General features: G+C 36.0%; 1 protein-coding gene across 5 annotated transcripts in view; it reads left to right on the top strand.

Annotated features, from left to right (window-relative positions):
• Positions 1-21,440, top strand: part of LOC105862089 (coiled-coil domain-containing protein 169) — a 105,008-nt gene that overhangs the window by 14,871 nt on the left and 68,697 nt on the right. For all 5 annotated transcript variants that reach the window (XM_076009484.1, XM_012748133.3, XM_012748134.3 and 2 more), the window contains 3 exons: positions 12,900-12,998; positions 13,239-13,292; positions 17,990-18,066. In XM_076009484.1, the coding sequence (XP_075865599.1) occupies positions 12,900-12,998; positions 13,239-13,292; positions 17,990-18,066 (230 nt within the window). The remainder of the gene's footprint in view (positions 1-12,899; positions 12,999-13,238; positions 13,293-17,989; positions 18,067-21,440) is intronic.

Below are 21,440 nucleotides of genomic sequence, written 5' to 3' on the forward strand. Positions count from 1 at the left end.
TCTAAAACGTCTTGGTTTACAAAAACAGGCAGTATCTGGATTTGGTATTTAGGCTAACTTTTCTGGCCCCTGCTTTAGGGCAGTGGTCCTTAAACTTTGTTGAGTAGCAGAATCACCTAGGTACTTCATAAAATACAAAGGCTGGGCCCTACCCTTCAACCAGCTTGCCATTCCTGTGTTCTTTATTAACTCTCTAGGTAATTCTGATGTACAGCAAAGTTTGAGAACCACTTCTATAAACATATATATTATTAGAAGTGGAGTTTGGCAGTGGGCAGGGTGTAGGATCTTGCTGTGTTGCTCAGGCTGGTGTGGAACTCTTGGCCTCATGCAATCCTTCTACCTCAGCCTCCTAAGTAGCAAGGACTACAGGGCACACACCACTGCAGGCAGCCTGGAAGTAGAATATTTTTTTAATTTCAAAATAAATTAATTAAGGGGGTAAAAGTGTTTTTGTTACATGGGTATCTTATATAATGCTTAAGTCAGAACTTTTGGTGTGCATATCACCAGAATAGTGTTCATTGTACCCAATAGGTAAGTTTTTTTTTGTTTTTTTTTTTTTTGAGACAGAGTCTCGCTTTGTTGTCCAGGCTAGAGTGAGTGCCGTGGCGTCAGCCTAGCTCACAGCAACCTCAAACTCCTGGGCTCGAGAGATCCTTCTGCCTCAGCCTCCCGAGTAGCTGGGACTACAGGCATGCACCACCATGCCCGGCTAATTTTTTTATATACATATCAGTTGGCCAATTAATTTCTTTCTATTTATAGTAGAGACGGGGTCTCGCTCTTGCTCAGGCTGGTTTTGAACTCCTGACCTTGAGCAATCCGCCCGCCTCGGCCTCCCAGAGAGCTAGGATTATAGGCGTGAGCCACCGCGCCCGGCCAATAGGTAAGTTTTTATCCCACACTCATCCACCCTCCCTCCCAGAAGTAGAATTTTTAAATCAGGGAATATGTCCATTTTCAAATTTTCAAGTAATGATGAAGTCCCTCTGCATCAATCCATCTAAAGATACCCAAGATCTATAGTTAGTTCAGTATGTCTGGAATGAATAGGAGCAGTGGTGGGATATGAGTCTGGAAATATATGCAGGAACTAGATCATAAAGGATTTTGTATTTGTGTTAGGGAGTGTGAACCTTTTTAAAATACATGACAGGAAGCTATTGAAGTATTTTATATAGAGTGTAAAGACTCCCTCCACCATCTCCCATTCCTATAGAGAAAAGATTCCTCAGAGGTGGCAGAGAAACCCCAGTTAGAATGATTTTGCCATAGTCTAGGTAAGGGAAGGTGAGTTTTTAGCTTGAGCAGTATTATATGGGGATTGAGCTGAGGAGACAGATTAAAGATATATTTGGGAATGAGGATTTTATGAATACTTGGATGCTAGGGTGAGACTGGGAAAGAATTTAAGGACAATTGAGGGATTTGGTTGAATAACTGTGGATTACAGTGAACAAGACTATAGAAATCAGAACTAGTTGAGATGTTAGGAAATGGTGAATTTAGTTTTGTTTGTGTGTTTTACACAGCTGATAGTGGTCAGGAAGCAACTGGAAATAGTTTCAGACTCTGGAAAGTTGTATCTCTGAAAATAAAGATCATGGAGTCATGAGTGTCTCTTGAAGTCATGAAAGTACAAGAGATTGTGCAGGAAAATAATACATAGTATGAAAAACAGGATTGAGGATGGAAACCTGGGGAATAATAACATTTAATGTGTTAGCCAAGGAGGTGATTTGGTGAAGATAATTGACAAGGAAAAATATTAACAAAGGATGATGGGGACAACTGGAAGAGTGGTATCCAGAAGCCAAGGAAGGAGAAGGTTTTATGAATGTTCAATAGAAGAATGTTCTGCAAGAAAATTTTAGTTGAGGGGAGGATAAAGTACATGGTCCAAAGTTCAGGTAAATTATTCAAAAATGAAGAAAGTAAACAAGTGCCAATTAGAGGCTAGGGACATTGGAAGAAAAGGTGGTATAGTAGAACAGTAGGGGTGAGCAAATGAAGTGAATGTAACCTACCTTACCTAGAAACATAGCTTTTGGAATCAGACTGTCCTGGTTCAAATTCAAACTATGGAACACTGAGGAAATTATTTCATCTCTCTAAGGTTTAATTTCCTAATCTGTAAACTGGAGTTAATTACGCTCTCTTGCAAGGTTGTCATGATCATTAGTGATAGGTTAAAAAAATGTGTGGTACTGTGTTAGTTCCCTTCCTGTCTTCCCTTGATAAAGGAGAAGTAAACCTTTATTAAGATATATCTGTTGTGAAATTAGCTGTAATCCATTGTAAGGAATAAGAGCAAGGGAAGGCCCAAAGAGGTGCAATCTGTTTTCACTTGTCAGGCTGTGCTGTTATGTAAGTTGTGAAACTTCTTGTACCTTCTCAAAACTATAATATAATAGAATTTTGTGGTTCTTAGTACCTTTCCAAAAATCAAGGGCTTCAACAGGTATTTAATACTCTTAATAAAAAAACAAACAAACATAGAACCTTTACTTCCCTTGGGCTAGCTGGGTGTACATTTTCTAGCATCTTCGTGCATTCACAAGAAAAAGGAACTAGCACCTACCTAACATTCCTTGCAAGAATTTCCAGGTGTGCTCAGCAAAGACCTGTAGCCATTCACCAGAAGACTAAAATCTTTAAGGATTCCAAATAACTAAAAGTTCAGGCTAATTGGGTTTAGTGTCTCTGATGAGCATTAGCTATTTTTCACATTCTGGGTTGGCTTCTTCGTTAATCCCTGGTTAGGACACAAAGCTGAGGATTCTGCTAAGCTCTTTAGCAGAACCTGATGGCTCTCAGTGTGCAGCCCCATGGATGGTTACCCAACAGTATTTTGATTAGTATTTCAGTGCTTTACTGTCACTACTAGCATATGTTAGTGTGTGTCCTCTTTCTTAGATTAGCTTATTTAGGCCCATGGCAGCTCAGAGGCTGTGAAACTATGCCATAAACAGAAAAGACAATTGGCCAGTCTACTTCTTTCACTACTCCCCTGTACTGTCCAGTACCACCGTGTCCTTAGTTGCTGTTTGATAAATAGAGCGGTGGTTCTTTCATTTTCAAACTGTATAGGAATCATGTGGAACATTTATTGAAAGTATGAATTCTGGGGCTTACCCCCAGAAATCCTCATTTGGTAGGGTCTGGATGTTTATGTTGTTGTTGTTTGGCAAGCATCTCAATAGGCCCTACTGCAGAGCATCATTTGAGATCAACAGATTGAGGGGATCTGTATCTCTCAGAGAAAGATGTGCGAGATCGCCTCTCTGTGACAAGAGTTACTATAAAATTTCTATAAAAAGCACTACCCTATCCCTGCAGTCAGCTCTGTTGCAAAGTGGAAGTCCTGTTTCTTGACTCATTTTATGACTCCAGAGTCATAAAACCGATTACCGCTATTTTTCTCTGCCTGTGATTTTCCTGTCAATGCACTCTCCTTGTCTTACTACACCCACACGGCTTTCATCCTTTAGGGAAATCTCTCACCAGTGCATAGGCTCTGACAGTGAGATGGATCCTGCTCCTAAATCCCACAAGACTGGCTGGTGGCAGGGGGAGGGGGGGGATATGGAGGAGAAGGTGTATAATAGAAACAAAGAAACATTATTTAGAAAAATATTTAGTTTCACCTCAAACGTTCTCTGGAAAATGCTTGATCAATTAATAGGAAGCCAATTTGCTGAAATCCAAATTCTTGAATATGTTCTTAAGAATATAATTTTATTTGGCAGCATTTTAAGGAATGTTTAATTTGTTAAAAATCTAAGATCCATGGAAATGGCTTAGCATTTAGTATCATCATTGAAAAATATATTCAGAAAAAGAATATTTTTAAGTTTTTTTAAGTTAATATTTTTAAGTTTTAAGTTCACATATTATAAGGATTCTTTCTAAAGCAAGTTTTTAGTGAACTAGTAAATTTGGAATCCAAGGTAAATTAGTCTCTCTGCAAATTAATCCTTTGATGAATTGACTTTTTGAAATTATAACTTTTGGCTATTTTTCTATCTACCCTTCTGACATAGGTTTTAGCTTTCCATAGGACAAACAAAAAGAACCTCTCCTTGCCCTGCTTAGCAGGGGAAGCTTGAAGGAAGAGACGGTTTTAAGTTTTAGGAAAATTATTTTTAAACATTGGGCCATTTTCTTTATCACACACCTGACCCTTCAGAGAAATAAGACTTTCCCTCTATTGTTCTGTGCTTTTGTCCATTCCCACTCTGACATCTTGTCTTATTCCTCATTGACCTACTACTCTATCTTTTATTCATCGTGATGCCCCATACCATTTTCCTGACTGTGATATTTATTGCTCTCCTTTATTATGATTTAGAATTCTTTTAGTTGTGTCCTTATGGACATCCAGCCCAACTTGAGTCTTCCTGGGACTCATTACCTCACTGCTCACCCAATTAGTCATGCTCCCACTGGGTTCACTCTAGTAGTTTCCACCTTCAGAACATTCTTAGAAATTTTGTTTTAAAGGTCATGAGTATACATTTTAGAACCTGATAAGCAGGCATTAAAATTAATGACCCTAGAGCATTATTGACACCCCTAAGTATATATACATGCACATATATGTGTGTGTGTGTATATATATATATATATATATATGTATACATATTTAAAATATTGAAGTGGTTAAAGTGGTATATCAATCAATTATATAATGAAAGGATTAGTGAAAGGATCTTGGATTCTCAAGAGTGTGGTATAAACACAGCGAGAAGTAAAATCCCCAGTGGCCGTCTGGCTGCTGGTAGATATGTAGAATCAATCTGAGACTGCCTCCTGGTATTTTGTCACAGACCTCACTAGGTTTATGTTACATCCAAGATAAGAACGGTCAATTAGGAGACAGGTGTCTTCAAATCAGAGAAAGAAAAGTGAAATAGGTTTTATATATAAATCTAATAAAAGTGCTGTCCACAAGGGGGCATTTGATATTTAAGCATGCTTCTAGAAGGCTGTGTTCTTTCTCTGTTGGAGTTGCCTATATTGAAAACTACTGTATATGTAGGAGCTGTGATTAACTAAATTGTTATCTCATGCATTTCTTTTGTAAGCATTCAATGCAGTGATTTTTTTTTTTTTACTTTAGTTGTGTGTGTGTTTGTGTTCTTTAGCAATTACCATTTGTTTAAAAAAGAACAGGTAGCTAATAGAGCTTCTTTTCTGCTTGAGATAAAGGTGAGGACCCTTTTTTTTTTAACCTAAATATATTTTACTTCAGGAATGTAATAACCTGGAATTTCTTACTCTTCCTCACCCTGTTGTTTCAATCTACTCTTAGAAAATGACCTTTTAAAAGCAAATTAAAACAAGAATGTAGGTGAAATATAATACTGCTTGGGATGCCAAGAATTGATTAGTATCCAAAACAAAACAGCTCTTTTATGATAGAAGAAGAATTATTTTTTTGCCTGTGATTTTTGTTGTTGTTGTTATTTCCTAGTAGAGTTTTCAATTTAGCGTATGGCTTTAGTTTGTCTTTCCAGGCTGCGGTTTTCTAGTATGTGACCATTGATTATATAATCAGATAAAAGCAGCTCGTTGAGAAGATCAAGGACATTAACTTATGGGTCTTCCAGTGAATTGGAAGTGATGGAATCAGAGAGTCTGTTCCTGTAATAAAATTGTTTTTAAAATATTTAGTTCATTTTGTAGTCAGTTAAATTAAAGAATCAAAATCTAGAATGAACCTTAAAATTATTATAATACAATTTTATAATTTTTAAGAATTTCTGATAGGTATATTTTATAAACGAATAATCACAAATATGTTGTTGCTAACAGTCCAGAGTATTTAACGGCTAGTGTAGGTTTTGCAAAATCTGTAATATATTCTTGTCTGCTCCGCGGGATAATTTATTTTTATGCTGGTCTTATTTCTGTGAGATGCCACAGTGAACCATGCTAATTTCCTGAGTTATAGTATACTTTCCAAGCAGTGTGTCTGCAAGCAGGTACCAGGAAGGAGAATGAGGTAGGTAGGTAGGTCCCAGGAATTCTGGGCCATACCAGCTAGAACTGCTTGTGGGGGAAGTGCTGAGGCTAACCAGAGAAGATAAAAATACTTTGTGTCTCTATGCTGAGCCTGGAGGGAATGAACAAGCACAGAGCTGGGAGGCAGAGTGTTATGTTAGAGGCTGGAAGAAGAAATCAAGGTGTTAAAGCAGAGGATGGTAATGAAGAAAATGATGATAGGACAAGGCACGGGAACAACTGAAGCTATTTCTTAATAAATGTTCCACATGGTACCGATAAGATTTATAAAATTAGTATGTTAGAAAAATATTTTAAATAAAATTGATGGAATTTCTAACTCAAATAACAGGGCAGGTTTTTAACAATCTCAAGTTTGATCTACTTTAGAATTCATAGTGTTTGAGTATAAAATTATCAAAGAAATAATGAAGTAGTAGTATTAATATGCTTTTGAAACTGTACTTAATTGGAATGGTTCTCATTTTAGTCAAGAATAGTTGAGTTGTGAAACTAATAAGGGAGGTAGTATATGTCTGGGGCCTCCGCTCTTTTAGGAACCTTCTTCTCAGATGACTACCACAGTCAATGATTTGGTGTGTTCAATCTTATGTCCCCCTGTCTCATAAACCCATATGCTTTTTCTCATGTACAAAATTTGTAAAGTAATCCCACCTAACCAAATTCAAATAGCCCATATAAAATTATAAAACCATTCTAGGTGCCATTAAAAATTTTTTTATTAAAGTACAATTTGTATGAATAAAATCATAGTGTTAATTCTGGTAAAGTTGAGTTTGAAGTGTCAAGAAAATGTTAAGAATAGGCACCCAGGGCCCTGTGTTTAGATTTGGATATGATATATATTAGCAGAGAAATTATAGTTGATAATTAAAGTGAATGGGTAAGAAGAATAGGAAAGGAAATCTCACCAGGTGAGAGATTTGGGTAACTCATCTCTGAAGTAAAAGCTATCATAGTATGGAAAACCAAATAGAAACTTCCAAAATTGCACTGTTTGCCAGACCAAAATAGTAAATCAGCAACATTCTCTTGCCCAGGGAAGACGGTAGAGATTAGTACCACAATTAAAGACTTAAAAGATATAAGGGTACTGACACCTATCACAGTTCTGCTTAATTTGCCAATTTGGCCCCTGGAAAAACTGGATGTGTCTTGGAGAGAAACTATATACTGCTGCAGACTTAACCAACTGGTTGTTAGCCTCAATTGTAGCTGCTTTGCCAGATGTATCACTGCTATAGCAGATTAATAAGGCTTTAGGTACAGGGTACACATTCATTGATTTGGAGAATGCATTCATTCCATTCCAGTTAGAAAAGTGATCAAAACCAGTTTATGACTCCCAGTTTCAGCTCCAACATGTATAGAGCGTTGAAGTCATCAATCCTATCATTACAGCAATAAAAAGTGAACAAATTGAAAATCAATGACTTTTTTTGGGTCCATTAGAAATCTGGATAAACAGATTAATGCAGGTAGTCACAACCAAGATCAGCTTACCTGGCACAGAAGCTGCTGGAATTGTAAACTGGTAGAAACACTTAAATGATAATTTTGATGAATTATGGGAGGGAAAATGGGTATATCCATTATTAAAGTTGGAGACTTCAACACCCCCAGTCAGTAATTGATAGATCAAGGAGGTAGAAGATCAGTAATGACAGAGTTGACCTGAACAGCACTATCGGTCAACTTGATCTAATTGACATTTATAGAATATTTCATTTTCTCAAGATCACATGTAACATTCACCAGGTTAGACCACATTCTGGTGCCCTCATTAGACTCTCACCTTCATGAGGACAGGGCTGGAGTCGTAATTCTCACTGTTGGTATCCTTGACACAACACATGACACATAAGGACACATAAGAGGTGCTTGATGAATATTTTTTGAATAAATGAATGAACTGTAAAATTAGGCTACAAGAAAAGAAATCTAGTCAGGATGGGAATAGCAGCAAGATACCATCAAATCACAAAGAAAAGTGCAGGTATATTAAGACTTTTTAAGCCTCAAAAGTTATAACTGCAAATTCATACCAACAAATAACAGAAAACATCTTCTGTCCTAGAGTGTGCCATTTGATTAATATTCCTATACTCCTGTTTTCATCATGTCACCTTTTAATAACTTGGAATAGCTCCCAATGCTTAGACCCCTGAGCCTAACATTTTAAACCTTCTCTAATATAACCAGCTTTTTCCCTAGCTATCTTACCTTCCCTCTTATATGGTACTAAAATATTTTACATCAGCTTTATCACTACCATTAATAATCTTTTCTGATTCAAGCCTACGATCAATGTGTGGCTCCTTTCATCCTCTTTTTAACTCCATCCAAATCCTTCCCAATTAGGGGACCCTGTATGCTCTAGCTCATGTTGATATACCTCTTTTTAAAACTAGTGAAGTATATCTTGCCTATGTTTCACATATTGGCATTTAATCATATATTACCTTGAATTTTAACTGCTATCTTATATGTACATTTTTTATATGGGCTCCTAGGGTTTTGGATCACATCACATTCAGGTCATCTTTAATGTTAAAATAATTCATATTCTAGTAGGTTATTTGTAAGCTAACTTCTTTTAGAACTTAGAGTGCATTTTCCATGGAAACAACATTTAAAAGGGTTAGATTCTCTTTTACATCTATAAATGTATTTAACAAATTATGTAACCGATCCATATTACTATGGTAGCCTAAGCTTGGAATAGTTGGAACAAAATTTCATGCAGGAGAATTTTGAACTACTTCCATCACTTGCTATCAAAAGCTCTTCATACTTGAGCAGTTTATTTCATAAGGGTTTAATTTTCTATAAAATAACTGTGGTTAGCCTCTTACATATGTTTGGTTTTATTGATTTTCTTCTGGAGCAAGAAGTTTGTATTTGGGGGAAGGGAACTGAAAGCCATTCATGATGCTAGTACATAATTAATTTTCAAAGAAGAATAATGCTTGCCTGAGAAATATCACCCAATTATGTTTTAACACGGATGTTAATCAAATATACATAGTGGGGAATCATCACTTCTAAGGTATTTGTTTTTTTCACTAGTATCATTTTGAGAGACCAGAACTTATCATGTTTCAGCTGACCTAATTATTATCTTAATACAATTTTTAAAATTCTAATAATTATTAATAAGTATCTAAGAAAGAATAAGTAAAGTGTTTAGAGAATTAGCTGTGTTTCAGGAAAGTATGAGTTCCAAAATGTCTTGCAGTTTTGTTTTGTGGAGATTAAATCAGCCTCTTCCATTTTTCTTTGAATGATTCTTTTAATAGATTTAGTGACCTAGATCATGACCAACATAATTGAGATAATTTGACTTGAAGATTTTTTTCTTTAATTTGCAAGAAAATGAGAAATTATTGGAGTTACTGAAAGTTATCAGCTATTAGTTTAAGGATTAAAATTCTAAACCAAATGGGTATAATATATTAGTGCTCTGGCCTCTGGCTAACCCTCTTCTTTTCTACTCTTCTACCAATATATCAGAGAACTTAAATTGTAAACAATTCAATGAATGCCATAGCCTCACAATTCCTTAAACTTCTTAATTTTAGTAATGCTTCCCACCCCCAGTCTCAGTAACCCAGAAACCATGGCCATGCCCTAGGCTAATATCTCCTTTGTAGAGGACACCGTTATTTGGCTTGATTAGCATTCTATCTACCTTTTTCTAAAACAGAACTCACCTTCTTCTGAAAATTGTATTTTCTCCCCAACTTTAATCATACATTTAATACCAGAAGAGTTTTCACTGCCTTATATGTCTCCAGAGCTCATTAGTCCAGAGGTGAGTACCTTACATAGACTGGCTGACTACAGTATCTTTTCTCTACTCACCCCCACCAAAGTTGATTGATTCAGAGCTGGGCACAGATAAATAGTTCAGGAAACCAAGCCCAACATAGACTGGCTAACTGCAGTATCTCTTCTCTACTCACCTCCACCAAAATTGATTGGTTCAGAGCTCCACACAGGTAGATAGCTCAGGAAACTAAGCCCACTAACTCTGGACCTATCCTATGGTGAGATAGTCCTTTTATGCAGAGTGCAGAGCCCAGAAATTTCCTAGGTAAGAGTAGTTCTTTAAGGCCACTATATTGGGCTACCCAGTATTCACCAACCCTCCAGCCACATTTTTCCTTTCATTTGGGGGAGAGAATCTTCAGGTTTTCATGATTGAAGGATTGAGTCACAATTAAGAGCATGTTTGAAGCAAGACTTGAATTCCTAGGTATAAAGGTTAGTAACACTTTCATTTATTTAGGTATTGAAACTAATCTTTGTTATATATATGAGGAGCCCAAGATTACTTGGACAAAGGCTAATAAGAGACTAGATCCAGCAGTAAATCAATATATTAGGATACGTAATGTGCTCTCTACACCCAGAAAGAGATGAAAGTGTTCATTAGGTGTTGGCACAGTCATCATAAACAGTGCAAGTAGCATTATGTGACAGTTGGTCAGGCTAACCTTAGAAGATAATTTCTACTCATCTCCTTTTTGTCTAAGGATGAGATCGCATACCTCCTTAAAGGCTGTGTATTTGATAATCTGTATACTATGAGTCTAGAAGTGTTGGTGGCAGAGGAGATTCAAATGTCAACATGAGTCACTTCTGGATGATAGATTTGAGTTAGGTAGGGTCAAGCATTTCTTGGCAATACTAAAGGGGAGACAGTTATTCCTCTATGTTAAATCTCTAAAAAAGGTTCTTATTATGAAAGTCTCCCAGGAGGGGCACCTGTTAATGGTTTTCCCAGAGTATAAGAAAGAACTAAAAAGTGTGGGATGGTTAAATAACTCAGACCTAAGCAGATTTAGAGTAAATTGGCATGTGGGTCTATTGGACTAAAACCAGCTGATGAATTTACCTGAAGCCACAAATCTTCAGTGAGTTCCAATGGCAAGTTCCCAATGTCATGTACTGATGTTCAGTTCTGTGATCATGGGGCAGGCTCTGGAGACAAGTCTACCCATAAAGAATCCGGCTTTCCCATAGAATGGATGCAACTTGTCTCCTAGTGGAAGTGTAAATTCCCTTTGTTACAAAGATTTAGCCTTAAGCCCAGCCATTCTGCTTTCACCTCATATACTTGAGCCACTACTTATGCTAGGCTGCCAGTCTTGGATATCAACCAGTTGATTGTCCAGCCAGGTCCTGCTGCAACAGGGTGATAAGTTTAATCTTTTGCCTAAAGGGGATCTTTGGGTAAAAAACCATCCTTCCCTCTCAGAACTGATAGATTACCGAAGTATATTGCGGGCTGAGGCACTGTGGCAAGAAAGGTAAAACTGTATCAGGAACACACATCAGGGTGAATAGTTGTTCTTTCTAGGGTGGAAGGCCTTTTATGTAATCAACTTGTCACCAAGCAGTTGGTTGATTTCCTTGAAGGATGGTTAACATATCAGTGGCTCATGTTAGTGTCTCTTACTGGCAGGTCAGACCTTAAGCAGCAGCAATGCGAGATCAGTCTTGGTGGGAAGGAACCCATACTGTTGAGCCAGTGCAAAGTCGCCATCTCAGCCATTGTGGTTGCTCTGTTTGTGAGCTTATTGTCCAAGTAGTGGGGTGACCAAGTGCAGAAGCTGGGTGATATCTCCTGTCAAGTCTCTGTACTACTTGGCTTAATGCCTCTTCTGTAATGGGTGCTTTCTGGTGAGAATTGCTATGCAATACAGAGATCTTACCCTTTGTTTCTACTTTTATAGGGCCATCCACATGCCTCTTCCCCAGACCTCCTTGTCCCCAGGCATCATGTCTGTATAGATTTCTGCCCTCAGTAGTAGCATATTAGCCAGATAGAGGGATTATAAGAGTCTTAAAAGCTTTTCTACATTTCTATATGCGGAACCCAGGAAACTACACATATAAGTCCTCTCTCAAAAGCTAAACAGATGAGGTAATATAATCAGGAAAATGAGATTACTCATCAAGCCACAGAAATGAGAGAAGTAGAGTGGTAGAACAGGCAATAAAATTGATAACCAGGAGAATTGTCAGAATATTACATTACAGAACAATTCTGGAAAGTAAGACCCTGATACCCCTCATTGCAAATATCTGATGCTTTTTGGACAGAAGCATTTGCTTATATTTATTTCACTAATACTAGAAATGAGTGTAACTCAGGATGAAAGATAGAATTATACATTTTAATTATATACTTCTCCAATAATTTATAATTATGTATTTGTTCAGTATTATTTGTGGGATTCAAAATAATTCACTTTATACTCTCTTTTTATTAAAAAGGTGCCATAAACTTTTTCCTCTGTATAGATACCTGTTCTATCCTGTTCTTCATAGATCTCTAAATTAGTTTTCACCAGGAAGTAAAAATTGACTTAAATTATACAGTTAGCAATAAGACATACTCTTTAAATGTCTTTGCCAGTTCCTCTTTTTTTACAATGGTAGTAATAGTATGAACACACATAGAGTAATTGTTTACATGTGTGGTATTTGGAGTCATTTTACCTGGGTTCTAATTCCATCTCTACCATTTATTGTCTGTACAACTTTGGGCCAGTTATATAACCTCTATAAGCTGTAATTTTCTCAACAGTAAAATGGAAATAAATTTATTAACCATCTCAAGTTGTAATAAGGATTAAATGAAATAATCTATGAAAAGCATTTAGTACCAATACATGGTATATTGTTAGAGTTCAATAAATATTGTGATTATTACTATTACCTAAAAAGTACATATTATAGAATTATGAAATCACAAGATGTTAGGTATAAAAAGCATTTGCTAGTGAAGAAATTGATGTTCATTCTTATTGTTGTGTAGAACATGAGTACATATAAAAGTTTACTATTTATACTTTCAGGAATCCTTAAATACATTACTTAAACAGCTAGAAAAAGAAAAAAGGAGTCTTGAAAATCAAGTGAAAGACTATGCACTTAGACTGGAACAAGAATCAAAGGTTTGTTTTTATTCTATACTAAACAATTCCTTTGAAATTGCCATTGTTTCTAGTGTTATCCACAAAACTACTATATAATTATCACAAAATGCTTACAAAACTATTTCCTATACTATTTTAAAAAAACACAATAGAAACATAAACCTGAACTTACTAATAGTCTTGCTAGTATTACTAATCTCTTATGTTAGATTCTTTATTTTTACTTTTTTACTTTTACTTTTCTTTGCTTTCACATAGGCCTACCACAAGACCAACAATGAACGCCGTACATACTTAGCTGAAATGTCTCAGGTAACTTTTTTTTTCTCCAAATTTTAAGATTTACTGTAAACTGGGTTTTTTGTTTTTTGTTTTTTACTTTTCTAGGCTTTGGTTTGGTAGAGAAGCAGATGTTGCAATTATGGGAGAAAGGGTACCAAGTTTCTAAATGCAAAGGGTGGAAAGGAAAACATATAACTTTTATAAAGAGGTAAAAGGAGATAAAAGTTTCCTAAACTAAGAGGTTATTTTGCATATTTGCTTCCTTAGTTATCCCTTTAGTTTGATCCATAATCGCTAGAATTCAAACAGGTAAGCTGATATCCCTCTGCTATCATGAAATTCAAGGCACTTCACTTCATTATTATTCATGGAAATGTCTAAGATCGGAATTGCTATTGGTAGAAAGTGTATCCTTATAAATATAGGACAGGAAAGTGATCCGTAAATTATGAAAGATGTACATATTGTCCAGTTTTTCATTTGCCTTTCAGTTTTATTTATGATATCGTTGTTATTACAGAATTTTTGTTTTTATGTTGTCAGAGCTATCTTTTATTTATGATTTCTAGCATCATAGTTAAAAAGGCCATCTTCATCTTACTGTTTCATAACATTCACCACATCTTCTTTTATACTTATATGGCATAATATTTTCCATTTAAATATTTGATCTGTATTAACATTATTTTGGTATATGTTTTAAGATTAGGATGTAAGTTTAGTTTTTGATGTGTGCTATCAAAATGGAAGTGTCCAAAGAGCAAAGATATATGAATCCCAGGAAAAAAATAAAGACCTAGGATAAAAATTTGAAAATTAATAGCATATAGATAGTGAGTGAAGTCATGTGAATGAAAGAAATGCATCAGGGAGAATATATAGTGTGAAAAGAAAAAATAGTCTAGAACATAGCTCTGAAGAGCTTCAACAATGATAGTCAAGGGAAGAAGAACCAAAAAGAGGGTTAGAGTTCTCAAGACATAGCCAGATTAGACAAGGAGGTAGAAGATCTTGAGGATGAGCTTGACATAAAGGGTAATCTGCTAATCCCTGACCTAGAGTATCTAGAGGGATCAATGAAGGATGGAAAGGAAGAAAATTAGGTTTTGGGATTGCAGCTGATAAGGGAATGTACAGAAAAATTTGAGAAAGTAAGTCAGGGCTATAGTGGGTAAAGGGAAGCTTGGACTTGTAGTGTTGACTTAAGTAAATAGGAAATTGAGACAAGACAGGATCAGTCCTTGTACTCTCTTGTCCACATAATAGACAATCAATTCAAGCTTCATGGTCCTTGCCATTAGGTTAGCAGCACTGTTTCCTCCTGCAGCCTAGGCACCTTGTTACCTTTCTGCCGACTATATATTTGGAATATGCTCCTTCGCACACATGCCAATTTCACTTCCTTCAAGTTCTAGCACATGCTACAAGGCCATGACATGATGAAAAGACTACAGACTCTGGAGCCATTGCAAATTTGAATTTGAATCCCAGTTCTGCACCTACTGCTGTGTAACCTTTCAGGCTTTAATTTCTTTCCTCACAACTGAAAAGGAAATACTAGTATATTAAGCAGTTTTGTGAGTGTTTAGAGATATAATGTGTATGAATTGCTGAGTGAAATTCTAAATTCCAGTAAATGGTGAATAATACCGTCCTGTTTTTCTTTCCTAATCTCCCTAGTCCCTCTATCTGTGGCAGAGACATCAGAATTTCTACTTGCCTTACCCTTCCTCCTGGTCCCTTACTGCTGATATATCTGTTTGCTTCACTCAGCTGTCAGTTCCTCCCTAAGGTCGGACAGGGTGCCTCTTTCTTTCTATTCCCTTACACTCAGTACAAAGACTGGCATATAGAAAATGTTCAAAACAATTTACTGAACTGAACATATTACAGAAATTTATATTGATAATAAGCCCAAATTATCACGAAAAAAGTGACATATAAAACATTGTCGAAGGATTTTTTTTTTGTCCTCAAAGCATTCATTTACCTTTGTTTATCTGAAAAATTCATTTAGATGAAATAATCCTACTCTCTGACTATACAGGATCACCGAACATTCAATAAAAGCCTATTTTTAAATCTTCCCAGGAAGATGTTAATCCTGTCCCCAGTATAAATGTTAATAAGGATTTTCACTCTAGAGTGAATTGTTAATCTTTATAGTGAAAGACGGTTCTGACCATGCAGATACCACAGTGACTGGAAAGGTTAATGGATGATTTGCAGTTCTGTCCATGCTGAATACATAAATAATTGATTCTTTGGTAGATAACTAGAGGTCTTTGCTGAGTCTGCTGTTTATACTTCTGCTGCTGTCTGTGAGGCTTTGTCTCACTCTCAATTCTCTGTTTTGACTGAAGAGTTCCCCAATCTCAAGAGTCTTCTGATTTGCACAATATAGTATGGGCATTGCTTTTTCTGAATACACAGGTACACTAAATTACTTAAAAGTCAGTCAAAAAGCCTGACTAGAGCTTGTTGCAACACATAATAAACTTAAGTGTTAGCTTCTATTCCTGTAAACACAGAATTTTAGCAATGGCTCTGAGAAATCATTCAATATAATGTTTTTAGCTTACAGTTAGAAATCTGAAACTGTTCTGTTTCATTGTTGCGAAGTTCTCATTGTTAGAAATATTAAAGCATCATATGATGCTTCTAATTCTCTTTTCTTGAAAATTCTTGCATTTAGTTAGATCCTCTGAAGAACAGAGAGCAAGTCTACACTCCTTGTACATGATAGTTTTTCAAAGATTTGGAAACAACTCTCAGTTTTCCCACAGTTTGTTTGTTTGTTTGTTTGTTTTCTTAGCTAAAATATTAAGTTACATTCGCCATTCCTCCTGACATATGTTCCAGACTGCCCGGGTAGTTCCACTGCCTTTCTGGAAAACTCTTTTTTGTTAGTGTTCATTGAAACATGGAGCTCCCAGGTTTAAATTTAGTACTTAAGATACCATCTCAACAGCATAGCTATCAAAGTCTTGTCCCCACCATACCAATTTTTCTTCTCTGTTGCCTGAGTGATCATTCTGAAATACATATATTACGGTGTTGTTTCCTGTTAAAAATCTTCAGTTTGCATTTCCCAAAGGATCACAGCAAAGCTCCTTTCCAACGTGGCTATGTGTGTCTCTGCAGCCTTATTTCCCTACTAACATCCTGTACTGCAGCTAGACCAAATGCGATGGGCAATTCCTGCCTATATCATGCTGCTTTATGCCTGAGGTCCTTGCTGTTCCTTCTACCTAGAATATCCTTTCTCTAGTTCTTCCATGTGGAGCCCCCTCATATCCTGAATTAATTACATCTCCTGTATGCTTACAAAGCACCTGTGTAACCCTCTATCATCTGTTTATTTTTCTGTTTCCCCAATAGAACCATGACTTATTTGTCCTTGTACCTCAATGTCTAATGTAGTGGTGGCACATACTGGATAATAACTACTGCTGAATGAATGAATTAATTTCATCTTCTGTTCAGTGCACCCAAACCTGTCACTTAGCAAATGATCTATTATTTTAGCTCAGAAAGAAAAATAGTCTATCAGGAGTGAAATCCAACTGTCCTCCTTTTTACCTTCAAATGTATCCACATCTCTATCTGCCGTTCCTGTTCTTCCTCCTGTCTTAAAGAAAAAGGATCCCAGTCTTCCCAAGTCTATCCACTGCCTCTAGGACTCATTTAATAATTATTTCATCTTAAAATTTTCATCTCTTTTTTATTGGTTGTGGCTTATCCTCCTTTGCTTGCAGCGTGCCTGACTCTTCCACCAAAACAAAAACAAACTTTTGTTTTACCCCAAATGTCCTCATAAAACTACTATCTTGCTTTCTTTTCCTCAGCCAAACTTCATGAAAGTAAATATACTCACTGCCTTTGCTTTTCCCTCCTTGACCACTTTTCATCTCTTTTTTTTGACCCCACCGTTGTACTCTGGTCCATTTTATCTCTTAATAGCCAAATACAATGACTCCTCTTCAAGCATCCTGTTATTAGAGGTCTCTAAGGCATTTTACACTGTGGCTATGCTCACTGCTTTGAATACTGCCCCCCACCCTTGATTTCTGGGTTTTTCTCTTGTTTAAATGATGGCCCTGTTTATCTTTGATGATTCTTCTATACCTTAACAGTTGCTTTTCCAAGTTTATATCATTGATTCTCTGTGCCCTTAATGAATGATTCATTCACTTGTGGCTTCCATTGCCATCTCTGAGGCGATCAGCCTCAATTGTTCCTGAATTTTAGATTATATTTATACCAACCACAAGAAGTCTCTATTTTTATATTCTGGAAAAATTTCAAAATAGACAAAAATTAAAATATTATCCTATCTTTCTATTTCAGCCTCAACGTGTCTACAATTTCTGTTTTCTTGTCTATCCCAAGGCAGGGTATATGTATTATGTATTAATATATTTATTGTCTACTACAAAAACTTTTATTGATCTATATCATATGGATGATATAGTTTTTACAGTATTATTATTCATATTTATTTTAAAAATCATATGGACTGTGGGGCTGAGATAGGGAAATTTCCAGAATCTTTAAAAACTTGATAGTACTGGAGAAGGCCAGAATTTCCCATTTTCTTCAGCTTCTCTTATACGTGCTCCTAAAGGACCTGGTTAAGAAAGAGTTAATTAAGAATCAACTATTTCTCTTATCTCTGAAATCAATTATGAAATAAGAGAATAAACACTCAGATTTTTATATTTCAGGTCTCTGGCTCATATCAAGTTTCTAAAAAGCAACAGATGGATCAACTGCCTAGAATGAAAGAGAATCTAGTGAAAACGTAAGTCTAGCAATATCTTTTTTCCTAATTAATTATATTTGCATGTGAATGCTACTGACAAACAGGTGTCCATTATATTTTAGAAGTTGAACTTCTAGATTTATAGCAACAATATAAAATAGCAGATGGTAAGAAAACTTAAAGAAGTTTGTGATCTCCATCAAGTGTAAACACTTTTGTTATATCCCAGAAACATTTCTGGTCTTCAAATATGATATGATTTTATTTTTTAAACTAAAATAATGCTGTGCCTGAGAAGAGCTTAAAACTACACTATTAAAAATAATATAAATATAGGCATACCTTAGAGATATTGTGGGCTCAGTTCCAGACTACCACAGAAAGTGAATATTGCAATAAAGCAAGTCACATGAATTTTTTTATTTCTCAGTGCACATAAAAGTTATGTTTAGGCTAGAAGCAGTGGTTCACGCCTGTAATCCCAACACTTGGGAAGCCAAGGCAGGAAGATCACTTGAGCCCAGGAGTTCAAGACCAGCCTGGGTAACATAGCAAAACCCCATCTCTACAAAAATGTTTTTAAAAAATTAGCCAGGCGTGGTGGAGTGCACCTATGGTCCCAGCTATTGGGGAGTCTGAGGTGTAAAGATTACTTGAGCCCAGTAGTTTGAGGCTGCAATGAGCTATGATCACACCACTATACTCCAGCCTGGGAGACAGAGAAAGACCCTGTATCTAAAAAAAGAAAAAAAGAAAAGTTATGTTTACATAATATTGTAGTCTGTTAAGTGTGCAATAGCATCATGTCCAAAAATACAATGTACATATCTTAGTTAAAAAATACATTATTGCTAAAAAATGCTAATGATCATCTGAACTTTTAGGTGAGTCATATCTTTTTGTTGGTGGAGAGTTTTGTCTTGATGTTGATGGCTGCTGACTGATCAGGGTGGTGGTTGCTAAAGCTTGGGGTGACTGTGGCAACTTCCTAAAATAAGACAATGAAGTTTTCTGCATTAATGACTCTTCCTTTCATGAAAGATTTCTCTGTAGCACTAGAACGTCTTTCAAAATTGGAGTCAATCCTCTCGACCTCTGCCTCTGCTTTATCAACTAAGTTTATGTAATCTTCTAAATCCTTTGTTCTCCTGTCAACAGTGTTCATAGTGTCTTCACCAGGAGTAGATTCCATCTCAAGGGACCACTTTCTTTGCTCATCTATAAGAAGCAAAGTTTTTATCCATTCAAGTTTGATCATGAGATTGCAGCAATACAGTCATATCTGTAGGCTCCATTTCTAATTCTAGTTGTCTTGTTATTTCTACCACATCTGTAGTTATTTCCCTTACTGAAGTCTTGAACCCCTCCAAGTCATCCATGAAGGTTGAAATTGACTTCTGAACTCCTATTAACATTTCTATTTTGACCGCCTCCCATGAATCATAAATGTTTTTAATGGCATCTAGAATGGTGAATCCTTTCCAGCAGGTTTTCAATTTACTTCACCCAGATCCATCAGAGGAATCACTATCTATGACAGCTATAATCTTAAAAAATATATTTCTTAAATAATAAGACTTGAAAATTGAAACTACTTCCTGGTTCATGGGCTGCAGAATGGATGTTGTGTTAGCAGGCATAAAAACAACATTAATCTCCTTGTAGATCTCCATCAGAGCTTTTGAATGACCAGGTACATTGTCAATGAACAGTAACATTTTGAAAGGATTCTTTTTTTCTGAGAAGCAGGTCTTAACAGTGGCCTTAAAATATTCAGCTAACCACACTGTAAACAGTCGTACTGCCATCCAGGCTTTGTTGTTCCATTTATAGAGCATAAGCAGAGTATATTTAGCATAATTCTTAAGGGTCTTAAGATTTCCAGAGTGGTAAATGTATATACTGACTTTAACTTAAAGTCACCAGCTGCAATAGTCCCTAACAAGATAGTCAGCCTATCCTTTGAATGTTTGAAGCCAGACATTGACTTCTCCTTTCTAGCTTTGGAAGTCCTAGATGGCATCTTCTTCCAATAGAAAGATGTTTGATCTACATTGAAAATCTGTTTTTTAGTGTAGCCACTTTCATCAATTATCTTAGCTAGACCTTCTGGATAATTTCCTGCATCTTCTACATCAGCGCTTTTTGCTTTACCTTACACTTTTATGTCATGGAGAAGGTTTCTTTCTTAAACTTCATGAACCAACCTCTGCTAGTTTCAAACGTTTCTTCTGTAGCTTCCTTACCTCTCTCAGCCTTCATAGAATTAAAGAGAGTTAGAGCCTTCTCTGGATTAGGCTTTGGATTAAGGGAATGTTGTGGCTGGTTTAATCTAGGCCACTAGGCCACTAAAACTTTTTTCCATATCAGCAATAAGGGTATTTTGCTTTCTTATCATTCTTGTGTCCATTGGAATAGTACTTTTAATTTCCTTCAAGACCTTTTCCTTCATGTTTAAAACTTGTCTAACTGGTTGGCTCCAGAGGCCTAGCTTTCTGCTTTATTTTGGCTTTTGACATGCCTTCTTCATTAAGCTTTCTCACCAGCTTTTGACTTAAAATGAGAGAAGTGTGACTCTTCCTTTCACTTGAACACTTAGAGGTCACTGTAGAATTAAAAATTGACCTAATTTCAATATGTGTCTTAGGGAATAGGGAGGCCCAAGAAAGATGGGGGAATGGCCTGTGAAGCAATCAAAGCACACAAACTTATTAAGTTTACCATCTTATGTGAGCACAGTTTGTGGTGCTCCAAAACGATTATAATAGTAACATCAAAGATTTCTAAGCACCATAAAACATATAATCATAATGAAAAAGTTTGCAATATTATGAATATTACCAAAATATGACAGAGAGACACAAAGTTAGCACATGCTGTTGGAAAAATGGCACTGGTAGACTAGCGCAACACAGGGTTGTCATAGATCATTAATTTGTAAAAAATGCAATATCTGTGAAGAGCAATAAACAAAGTATGCTTGTGCAATTAAAATGTCAGCCTTACCCTTTTTAGTGAAGAAATATGTTCATTGGAGCGGACACTAAGATAAATATAGATGACAGTGCAGTTTTAACTATATTTTCCTGTGTAAACAAAACTACTTTAGGATAGATAAAGAACAGAGGAATGTTTCATGGGTTGAGAAGGTTATATCTACACACAATTTTTCCTGGTCTTGTATTAAGTACAGAATAATTCCTCACATAATCCTTGTCTTATGTAACCTTATCCCTTGTAAGGGAATATATTCATATATAACTTAACACTGTAAAAAGTAAACCAAGATATAAATTAGTTTATAAATCAGAGAACCCTTTCCAAATATAGGTCAAGGCAAGAAACACTCAAGTATGTGCAACATAGCAAAATTCATTGGTGTAGATTAATGAGGTAGCAACATTTTATCTAAT

This window comes from Microcebus murinus, chromosome 13, assembly GCF_040939455.1.
Source record: "Microcebus murinus isolate Inina chromosome 13, M.murinus_Inina_mat1.0, whole genome shotgun sequence".
NCBI classification, from domain to species: domain Eukaryota; kingdom Metazoa; phylum Chordata; class Mammalia; order Primates; family Cheirogaleidae; genus Microcebus; species Microcebus murinus.